A 12,201-nucleotide genomic window follows, 5' to 3' on the forward strand; every position below is an offset into this window, starting at 1 on the left:
TGAACAAACTTGGTTATGGTTACCCTGGCCTTTCAGTTATTGAGAAGTTGTGTGAATGTAAAGTTTATGGAGGGCATGCCACAGACGACGTAATGATGACTACAGGTCATCTCCACCTATAAAGTGTTTGTTTTTGAGGTTCAAAGGTCAAGGTCAGTCCTTTAGTGGATAAAGCTTGGAACTTCATAACATTTCCATCAGCAATTATGCTTGAATTGCATGAGATTACTGTCAAGGTTTAAAGATTAATGACACTGTCACTAAAATTAAGAAATTTGCTTCCTTTCAGTGAATAAAGGTCTGATTTCTTACATTACCTTCGTAAGAAAAAATGTTTGTATCAAAATCGTTTTCCTGTATTAAGGGCAAAGGTAAAGTTCTTTATAATCTAATTAGTAGTTCAGATATCATTTGTAGAAATTTTAACCTCATAATTATATACATGACATTTTTTATTCACTTAAAGTAATAACAATTAGATATTGATAAGAGTTTCATAAATCATTTATTTGCAACAATTAATACAAAACAATTATTATACTTTTAATATCTAATATCAATAAATACATTTTTGCCTCTAACTGGTGGAAATTGGGCCACAATGTTACAGTACACATCAGACATATATTACATAAGTTTTCCAGAAATTTTCTTTAATTTGGAAAGTAGACTCCTATTTCATATGTCCAACTTTTAGTTTATTTATATGATAAAAAGGTCAAATAATTTATTAAAGAAAATAGTACCGCTACCATTGCTTTAACCTCCAGGAAAATGAGTTTTTCTCTAGAATGCACCGACATATATTCTGTCTTTGCGTATTACAGAGTTAGCTCCCTTGCAGGTAGAATATATAGGTATCCATTGTGACGTCATTATTTTGTGAGCGTAATTTACGTCATGTTTTTTTTAATCTGGAAAGAATGACGTTATGCTCGCATACACATGACATAACAATTAATACCTAACCACAAGGGCAGATAACTCTGTAATATGCAAATACAGAATATCAAATCAGAACAGTTTTTGTCATCAGCTTTTTTAAAATCTAAAGAGTATTACTACAATGTATCCCCTAAAAATTTATATGTTCATAATAATAAACAATATCTTTAAATATTCACCTCTTCAAAATTGATAAAATAATTTCAAAGTGCTACACATGTAGTGTGTCTACTAATAAAAGTAATTTAAAAGCATTAATTAACTTTTGTAGCATTCTGAACAAAATTATTCAAATCATTTTGTACTCTCTGAATAAATCATTTACTGACTGCTTACACTTTTGTGAAAGTCAATGGATTCTTCTCAGGGTAATAAACTAATTACAACAAAGAAATGTTGTATAGTATATACAAGTTTCAAAGTATAATACAATTTGAAGGCTACCTAGAAAAAAGTAAACCCTAAATAAATTTCCATTCATCCCAACTGATTCAGTATTGAATATCAAAATCATCTGTTCATGGCTTCATTTACTGAGTACTACATATACATCAGGCAATGGAGGCAACAAAGAAGCCATGAACTGATCACTTTTAATCAGATTAATGCTGGAATTTATCTAAAGCATATAACAAAAAATTAATATCGATATTAAATATTTTGATAACTGAAAAAAAAGTTTCCAAAAGAAGTTGAATTGTGACCAATTAGGCAAACGAGAGAAATCAAGGAAAATACACAATATAACAAAAAAAAAAAATTTGTTAACATTATTAAATGTTAATGAATTTCAATGTTGGAGATTTATAATCACAAACTGTTACAACATAAATCTGGCACTGTTTATTACCATTATAATACCATAATATCAAGGTAAACAATGTTTAATACACAAAAACAAACGATCACCAATACTTCAAAATACATGCGAGAGAATCAAATTTCAAGCCAGGTTGAATTAGACAAGTAATTTAAATCATCATCACATTTTGTCTTACCATAAAAGTAATTGAAAAGTTGAATTATGATTTTTCAAATTCTGTTTTTGCGTATTTTAGAGCTATCAGAGTAATACTTGTCAGAAAAATAATGACATCACAATCGATACCTAAATGCAAGGGCAATTAACTCTGTATGTAATATGCTATGATGGAATATCAAGTATATGTATTCATGACTTCAATATAAAAATTGCATTCATTTCAAAGAGATTTTTTGGAGTTGGTTGTCGAACTTAGACCGAGGTTTAAAATGCTGTCAGTTTAAAGATACAAGCACTCTTATCATCAATGATTGATTGATGGTATGTAAAAGCTCACCTGCAGGTTCTTCCACTGTAAATCATTTTTAATAATTACTTTTGCATGAATTTCAATAAAAAATATCAAAGAGCTCTGGATACCAATGCTTACAAAGGCGTGACTGTCACATCTAAATAAGATATTTATAAAATTAAGTACCCGGTACTTATGAATATATCTGAATACATAGTCATCCAGAAATCTCCGGATTCAATATTTGACAACACATGTACCTTGAGAAACATAGAAAACCTACCTGTTTATACATATACCAATAACCACTTACTGAGTAATTCATGAACAAAATCTGAGATCTACTCTAGATAGTATTTAATTTTATATATTTAAAGACAGCAACAAATATGTTGTGTCGGCAGAACTGACATCACAATGACAATAATTAATAATCACAAGAGTAGGCTTTCTCTTTGCATCTTCACTTTTTAATAGAAATGAAAATATACATTTTCATCAACAAGTCGTGAATTATCAAAGTAAAAAAAAAATTTTTTTTAAAAATGTCATAATAAGTCAACAATTTTCCAGTCTCTCTGCATTCATCACTTACATGCTATCAAATATTCTTGCGCTTGGAAAAACATTTCCTTAATAATTGTATTTTCCTTTATGCAATAAGTAAATAGAAAAGGAAGAGCACAGCTACCCAAAGAAACACTTTTGACAGGAATTGTTCTTCACGGTTCTGTGGTGAGCCAGGAGGGGCTGGAACAGAGAAATATCAAAATTTACACTTGATATTGAAATTTACTGAAACAATTATATAAACTAAAAAAAATCTGTCAAGTATTTCATGGCTGAGACTTAACTTAATAAAATGGGTTTTTTTTTAAAAATCATTGATTGTAAAATGTGGAAAGGTTCAAAATGATATTAAGTTTTGTCTTTTGATTTACAAGTTGATAATTAAACAAATGCATTTTTCAGTGGTTAAAACTAATTCATTTTTTTGTAAGTGACAAAATATTTTATTTTCTCAAACAATTTCATTTTTCACAGGTCCCCACAGTTTCTTTTTCCCATGAAAAGAATTTTTTTCCCTTTCTGAATAGTAGTTCAATGTATACCTGGGCCCGGTCGTCCATCATTAAAATTAAATGTTGAGGCGAAAATTCCAAAAGGAAAAGCACCAATTCCAAATGACATATGAAATCCTCCATCTCCAAAACCAAATCCCTATATTCATAAAGTAAATACAAATTAGATTAAAAAAAATTGAAGAAAGGCAACATTAATTTACATCTGAAAGTATCATACTGATAACTCTTGGCTAGCTAATTAGATATTCAGCATATTCCTGAGGTGTACTATTTAAACAGTATCTCAATAATAAATGCAGAATTATAATTATAAACACATACAACTACACACAACATTACTTTTCAAGTTTATAGTGAGCTTTTGATGGCTATACTGTCCATCTAGGTCACTTTAACTTTGGCGTTAGGTGGCGCGACTATGTCACACGTATATAAATCAGTTTTGATCAAATTCAACAGTGATTCTCTATAGTTGCCACAAAACAATGCAGTCTGTACATACCCCTCCTTGATTTTCTGGTTCAGATCTTTGACCTGCTGGTCGGGGTGGCAGTTTTTCCCTGTGAAGAACAAAGGAAAATGATTCAAAGTTATATAGAGAAAAAGGAATCTTGAATACTGTAAATGTACATATTTTAGCAGTAGTTATGAAGCGATAATTCATGTACAGCATTAAGTTTTGTAAAGGGGTTATTCAGATATTGAACCATCAAATTGTGCTAAAACCTTTGGTTTACTATCTAATCTCAGTCTTAAACTCAACTGATTAAGCTTAAAGTTCTCTCTAGTCGAGAGGTATAATGCGACTTGTTTGACCAGGGTTACATAAACATAATACACTGTAATGACAGTATGTTTGTCAGTGTGTCACCATGCTTTACCTTGGGTCCTGTTGGTTGCTGGAACCTCTACCATACACAGGAATCACTTTGTCTTTCCCAATTCCAGCTTTACATACTGGACACATCTGTCTCTGTGGTCGGGTCTCTAACCACTGGTGCAGGCATGGCCAGCTATATTGATATAAAAAAATAAATAAACTATTTTCTTAAAAACATCAGTGGGGTTAAATATCAAGTTAATCAAAATCAATAATTGGGGATCGGCTGGGTAGTAAAACAGCTAGGTCATGAACTTGTCATTCTTTCAGTTTTGTCATATGGTTGACACTCTACCATTTGCTGTAAGGAAAATTGCCCCAGCCAAAACAGAAGTCATCACTTGTCCTTCAACACAGAGAAACCAAGCCTGATCCAGATAATGCCAATGCTATCTATAGTACTGTAGCTACGGATCCTGGCCCGTAATTCTCAAAACAAACTAAAGTAAAAAACTGACTTTTAAAGTCATAAATTTTCATATAAGTTACATAAGGAGAAAAACTTTGATCTTGCTATTACTCTAGTGATTAAGCTACCTCGCCACTGATAGCTAAGTAAATTTTTCCCTGTTTAGGACTCGGAGCCTACCATAAGTTGTACAGAGAAAATGAAGAGGTTAGTCCAGGGTTTTGACTAATGATCAGAACCTCTGAATACAAGCTGTATGCTCTGTGTAGTGAGCTCTAGCTACTTATTCACCGATGATCTACCAACCAATATATAACTTAAGTCACAAACAACTCATAAGTTTGCATATCCTCTGCTAAGTGAACTCACAATGCTTAAAATCGTCAGGGATCAGCAGCCTTGAAAATTTTGTAACAGGAGTGGAGAAAATGTAGTGACCAGACTTGGGTTTGAATGCAGGACCTCTAAACACTAGCTTGATGCTCTATTGATTGAGCTACTGGCAACCCCTAATTGTATTGTCACACCAGCTATTCCAATCATCAGTGAAGAGCAAGGTAACTCAATTTGTAGAGCATCCGGTCGGCCAGTTTTGAACCATAGGATGGCCGCTACATCTTCTCTTCTACTGTTACTGTTAGACTGTTACACTACAATAATAGCTACATTTTCATGTAGGTATTCTATGGTAACAGGAGAGGAGAAAATGTAGCGGCCAGACCAAGATTCGAATACGGAACCGAATATTCTACTGTTGAGCTATCTAGTCACCGATGATCAACCCACAGGGACCTGGCATGAAAATTTTTAACCAATAGTATACATATATATATTATAGTTTCAAGGGTATGAACTAGGCGGTCGGAAAAAACAGACCTATTTTTTTTAAACCTTGATTATTTTAATAAATTAGTTCTATACAACATTGATGGACATCTTACATTAAAGAGAAATAATTTAATTTACGGTGACGGTTAATGTAACAGAGCTACACGATGTTTAAATGGAGTTTTTACAAAGTACGGGTCATGACACCTCCAAAGGAGATTGTGGATGAATACAGTTATGGGTACTGTTTACCACCACAAGCTTAGATTTTGTGATTTTGGCTTGGTTTTTGAGGTACCCGTTAGAGCCGAGACGACATTTCGACCGGACAGGGAAATGTCTACCTAGCAATTTTTTCGTAAATTTACCGATTCATCAAGCCATAACTTCGTCAATACTTGGCCAATTTTATTCATCAAGCACTCAATGGAAATAAAATTATTTCTCTTTAGGGTAAGATATCCGTCAATGTTGTATAGAACCCATTTATTAAAATAATCTCTGTTTTAAAAAAATAGGTCAGTTTATCTAGACCGCCGAGTTCATACCCTTGATACTATAATATATATATATATATATATACTGTTAGTTTCAAGAAAATCGTGCCAGGTCCCTGTGGATCAACCCAGTCCAATCCTACTACACTTTTTTTTGGTCACAGATATCAAAATGAGGAATGAAACATAAAGTTAATTCAAACTAACAATAATTTACCACAATAAATCGTACCAAAATAAATGTCCACACATGCTGACAACCGGATCACGTGCCGTATCCAAACAAATATTGCACTCATAAAATGTCCCTGCATCCGTGTCTGCGGAATCTGCTCCACCTGGAGGCGTGGTGCCTCCCTCGGCTCCTGTTGGCGTCGCCATATTAGATATTCTGTTTTACACCTGAACTCTTTAACGATACTATGCTATACACGCCATAATTCCGCAAAATGAAGGCAAAACTCGGATCTCTACTTCATTATGCTCATGTCACGTCAAAATAAGATTTCCTCAGAAAGTTCCGGAAGTTACTGTGTTGACGTATTACTACTCATGCGCAATAAACATGGTAAGGGAGATAATAAATCCTAGGTGTCAGACAAGTAAATTAAAACCAGAGATAGTGTATAATCGGAGATATAATTGGAAATGACATCTTTAATATTCATTCCAATATTTCTGTTGAACATTATCAAATGATGAAAAAATGTGCAAATTAATATGAAATATCCAGGATCGTTTGTTTATAAACTGCATAATTATAATATAATTTATATCGACACAACTCCGATGTACAAATACAAAGGCCGCCCTCGATCGATGTTAATGTTTTTGGTGCAAATTCATCAATCGGCAAATAATACGTATTGGAACAGTACTTCCATGAATAGATTAAAATAATCATGCGACTACAGCGCCACCTTTTATAAGTTTTACGCTCGATTCCTACTTGTGCGCCTAATGTATCATAGTTAATTAATACAAATGCCAAAGATAAATTATTTTGGTGTAATAACATAGTATTTGGTATTATCTTTTTAACGCAGGCGCGGATTCAAGGGGGGGCGGACCCGGCGTACGCCCCCCCTAAAATAGGAGAGAGAGAAAAAGAAAAAGGAAAAAGAAGGGAAAAAGAAAGAGGGGATGGAAGGAAAAGAAGGAAGAAAGAAAAAAAAGAGGGAGAAAGGGAAAAAATTAAGGAATTAGATAAAGAGTGAGAATTAGACAGAAAGCTCCATTTCCTACCATTACCGTTTGATGTTATCATTTTAAAATCTAAATGTATTCGACTTTGTGGTACATACATGCATGAACATACTTGTATCCAGGCACAATGGAATAATTATATATTTTTTTTTCGTGTAAGTTTAGGTTTTATCTCCATCGCTTAAAAGGTACAATGTAAATCCCTTCAAGTATTTACTTTTTCCAAAAAAAAAAAACCCGATAAAATCCCAATATATTAGATAATTTATTGTCATTGATATTCAATATTGACAGGTTATATCTCGATATCCTTAGCAATAAAAGAAAAGGGGGAGGGGTGGGTGGAAGAAATTGTAGCTGGCCATGAGTCTTCGCTGGTTGACTATATGTCATGCCCTTCGTTTTCCAGGTTGTAAATGATATATTACACATTTTTGAATAAGCATTAAAGTCCTGTATTAAATCCGACTATCAATTCACAAATGTGTGCGTACTTTCAAAACGCCAGTTACAAGATCACTACTGACGCCGAATGCTTCTAGAAGCCTTTTATTTGTCCTAAGAAAATGTATGTAAAGAAAAAAGTGGAATGCGACAGAAAATGAGAGCCTCTAGGGTCTGGGTGTACTCCATGGCCAGATGCCTTCCTTTTTTGTTTCAATAAAAACATATTTTTTTATAACGATAATGTTATAAGATAGGCAAACGATGTTAAAAAATTAATACACATGACAAAAGGCTCCCTATTAGAAAACAGGATGATAGCAATAGTTCCTGGCACCGTATGGCCATAGACAAGACCACTAGCCTTCTTTTCTTTCGTTGTCCAATACACGAATTATAAAGATTGTGTAAGTTAGGGAAAATGAATTATCTAATCTGACAGATAATGTATAAAAGTAAAAGCTTATATCGTTAAAAAGTTCACATACACTTTCATTAGTCCTATAAAAACCTTCAATAGGCGACCCCTAGCTGCAATATTGTAGCTCAAAAGACTTTTAGACTGAAAATTGTGTCTTCTTTAGAGCTACAATTGTTCCCTGTTACTTCAAAACCTTCAAAAAAGTATGAAAAACTGTGCCCGAGTGATTTTCGGAGGCAGTGCTCCACTACGATACATATAGGGACCAATTCGTACCCGGCCTAAAGGCATAGTAGGCCGGGTACGTATATTCGTTCTAGGCGGCCCCCAGACCCCCATCCCTTTCTTTGCTTCGTGCCTCTATGAATAGATATTCAGATTTTTGGCAGTGCAATTCTGTAACTTTATATTCAAAATATGACATTAGACGTCAAAAATAATAAACGAACATTTTTACATGGCTTCAATTATTTTTTGGAAAAAGTGTACATTTGTTTGAGGGCTTCTGGGGGCCTAGGCGGCCCCCACCCAGACCCCCGCCCTTCTTCGCTTAAGTCCATATAAATATTAAGATTTTGATATTGCAATTCTGTAAGTAAAAAAAAAAAATCAAAACTTCAAATAAAAAATATGACACTTGACACGAAAACCATAAATAAACATCCATAAATGGCTTCAATTATTTTCTGGAAAATGTGTTCATGAAATCCTCAGAATGCAGGATTTTGCACCATTTATTCGAGAGCTTCTGGGGGCCTAGGCGGCCCCCAGACCCCTCGCCTGATTTGCTTTGTCCCACGCCCCCTCTAACCTCAAAACCTAAATCCGCCCCTGTAACGGTATACACTTCTTCATCATATCTGTTTGGGTTTTCTTGCAATTTACAGTTTTGCTCTTTTTCTTTCTTTTTTTTTTAAATAGAGCAATTTCATTTCATTAGTTTTTAATGAATTTCTATAACAATGACAAACCCCGATTATCGTAAAATTTTGGCACTCAATATTACCTTCATATATCATTTATTGACTTATGAAAAATAGTGTCGATGAACCACTGGATATGCCGACTTTTTAGCATTTGTTACCCAATATCAAAGTACTGTGAGTTAAAAACGTAAAAAAATGCTTAAACGAAAAATGTCCTTCTCTCGGCTCTATCATGAATAAAAAGCCGCTTTAGCGACGTTATAGTGGTGTTTAAAGTATCACATGCAAGTTTATGTACCGAAGTTTTGTCAATCTAACCTACGTATTGACCTTTGACCTACACCTAAAAAATAACTTGCCTATATATCATATATATGTATTGCCAGAATTCATCACAGGTGCACGCATTTTGTTTTACGGCAAGACGATACAATGGATGTCATGTTAATATTCAATATTAATTCAATAATTTACTGTAAAGTGCCCATGGAAACATATGCTAGTGATATACATTTATTTTTACCAAAGTCTTTGTGCTTTGTAAAGCTGTTTTTCATATGCTTGACAAGTTGGTATTTTCTGACTGACCATTCAAATCAATGTCATTATGGTTATACCAGTTCTATTAAAAAGAGACCATGGTCAATCGTAGCTGCAATATTGTAGCTCAAAAGACTTTTTGACAGAAAATGATGTCGTCTTTAGAGCTACAATTGGTGCATATTACTGCTAATGGAGCAAAGTAATGATTATGCAAACCATTATAAAACGTTTGTTTGCATTTTTATTGTACTTGTTTAATATCGCTTACCTTCTAGGCAATAAAACTGAACCACATAAAATATATCAAATTCTCATCGAGGCATAATTTTTTTACATAATACATATGAAGGTCTTTCTGAAGGGAATTTATACGGCAAGTCCACAAATTGTGAATTTAACGTCTTGTGAGCGGTACGGCAGATATTAAGAATGATAGTTATGTTTGTTTTGGACAAAAATCATATGTAAATGCATGTATACGCATAAAATAATTGGAAACCTACAAAAAAGTAAAGAAAACGATGCCCGAGTGATTTTCGGAGGCAGTGCTCCACTACGACACATGGGACCAATTCGTACCCGGCCGAAAGGTATAGTAGGCCGGGTATGTATATTCGTTCTAGGTCAATCGCATCGTCGGTTAATATATATCAAAACATTAATTCAATGCTCGCCAATGCACACATGCTTAAACGTGTCCATGTATATGATGCTGCGCCTACAAAAAAAGATACATGGTGATGTCTGAGTATTATTGTTTACAGCTGAAACGGTCCTCATAGTAAACTCTGGAATGGATAATCCAGTTTGTTTTTGTTAATTGTAAAACAGTATCCTATAGATGCATTTTTAATGTGTTGATGAAACTCAGCATTTACTAAACAAATTATCGGCATGCAGATCTTTGGAGTTTGTGCGAGCTTAGTCCACTAAATTTGACTATATTATAAGTAATGGCCTTTCTTGCCTAAAATAGTTTTATCAGGTAAGACCCCCCCCCCCCCCCAAAAAAAAAAAAAGATTAAAAAAAATAAGGTGGGTTTAGTCGACTAGTGAGAGCTAGACGTGGCTGTGAGCGTCAGCTACCTGAAAGGTAGATTTTATATGTATAGAAAAAATAATGCACACATCCACTGATAACGTTCTAAAGTTATGATTTTACTTGTTTGTCGTACAATGATATCTAAAACAACTTTAACTTATTTCAGTAATATAATGTTATTACAACAAAGACTCGTGTTCATCAGAATATTGTTCAAATTTTGTACTTTTTACTGTAACTAAAGTCTTCTCTTCTTTCCATCGGAGGACACTGTTATTCGGCCTGTGTTTCCTTGTGATGCCAGTTTCTCCTGGAGATCGGATACAGCGTACTTGAGATGATTTATCTCCCTTTCGTATTCCGTTTTCAGATGCTGGAGCTTCTTTCGGAAAATCTCCTGATTCGATGAACTTGACTGTGCAGGAGGAATGGATGTCTTTTGTTTCAGTTTTGACAACTTATTTTCATAATCCATCGACATTTTGAGGATTTCAGATTCCTTATCATTGATGGATTTATTCAATTTTTGTTGCATCTCGCAAATTTCGTCGTTTTTCTGTTCAATGATTTGATACAGCTTTCCAACCTCTTCTTTCTTTTCTTTATTCATTGAATCTATCAATTTGCTCTTTTCTTCGGAATGTTTTTCTAGCATTTCTTCCATCAACTTCGAATGCTTTATTTTTTCAGTGTGTAGTTCAGATTTTGCTTCATGGAGCTCGGTTATTTTATTTCTTAACTCTGCTTGACCCTTTCTTATATTTTCATCCATGTCACAAACAGTGTGTAGTTGTTTATGTAGAGTATCAATCATTCCTTGAAGATCAGAGACAGATTTTTCAAGTTCGACGATCTTCCTCTCCAACCTTTCCTTGTCTGCTTTGACATTTTTTGCTTCCTCTGATAGTTCAGATTTTCTCTTTACCAATTCAACGATAGCCAGCTGCCAGTTATCAAATGTGTCAATGATACAGTCGAGCTCTAAACACTTTTTATTATGACTTTTCGCTGATGACTTGTCACCCTCCTCCATCGTAGACTAGAAAATTTCCTGTTAAGTAAAACAGATATATTTCTCTTGTATTCTTATATTTTAAAACCCGCAATCACGAAAACAATTTGTTACAATAAGGACTAACTGATAAATACTGCTTTCTGATTATTGCTTCAGTTGCCGCACAGGGCCATGTATAGTTTCTATATGAAAAATAGCCAGAAATACACGGCCATGTATATTTTTCATATAGAAATTAGATCTATACATGGCCCTGTGGTTGCCGTCTGTTATTCTTCCAGTTGCCTCAGACACACGTTCCTACTGGTCCGTCAGACTCAGTGTATGAATTGAATATTTCTAAGTGGTATGCAAAAGTTAACAAAAGCAACAATCTTCCATTCACTAATTGCAGTTGTACAAATAACAATGAAAGCATAAATCCCTATTTAACATGATCTTACCATACTGAAACAATGCAATCAAATTTTTCCGGCAACGAAACTTTCACAGGAAGTTGTCTGGGTAAAATGGCGCTTTATTATGCTGTGCATTTCTAAAGAACGCTCGAAAGACTAAGATTTATTTTTTGGCCTACCATACAGAAGTTAAGATACAACTGAATAGTAATCAATAATTATAAATTTAATGTAGGCCTAGCAAGAAAGGAATGACAGTCTTATGCTTTAAGTTGCGGAAAAAAATAA

General features: G+C 33.9%; 2 protein-coding genes across 2 annotated transcripts; both read right to left on the minus strand.

The window, feature by feature from the left end:
- Positions 1-486: 486 nt before the first annotated feature.
- Positions 487-6,464, minus strand: LOC138332019 (E3 ubiquitin-protein ligase RNF185-like). The gene is made up of 5 exons (XM_069279944.1): positions 6,151-6,464; positions 4,186-4,317; positions 3,807-3,864; positions 3,332-3,440; positions 487-2,969 (listed from the first exon to the last, which is right to left on the minus strand). Exons 1-5 carry the CDS (start codon positions 6,297-6,299, stop codon positions 2,872-2,874), a joined length of 546 nt encoding a protein of 181 aa, XP_069136045.1. The 5' UTR covers positions 6,300-6,464; the 3' UTR covers positions 487-2,871.
- A 4,131-nt stretch (positions 6,465-10,595) lies between these two features.
- On the minus strand, positions 10,596-12,035 carry LOC138332020 (coiled-coil domain-containing protein 152-like). Its single transcript, XM_069279945.1, has 2 exons — positions 11,959-12,035; positions 10,596-11,551 (listed from the first exon to the last, which is right to left on the minus strand). The coding sequence occupies exon 2, from the start codon at positions 11,531-11,533 to the stop codon at positions 10,739-10,741; it is 795 nt and encodes a 264-aa protein (XP_069136046.1). The 5' UTR covers positions 11,534-11,551; positions 11,959-12,035; the 3' UTR covers positions 10,596-10,738.
- Between the last annotated feature and the right edge of the window lie 166 nt (positions 12,036-12,201).

The sequence above is a fragment of the Argopecten irradians genome, chromosome 9 (genome assembly GCF_041381155.1).
Source record: "Argopecten irradians isolate NY chromosome 9, Ai_NY, whole genome shotgun sequence".
NCBI lineage: Eukaryota > Metazoa > Mollusca > Bivalvia > Pectinida > Pectinidae > Argopecten > Argopecten irradians.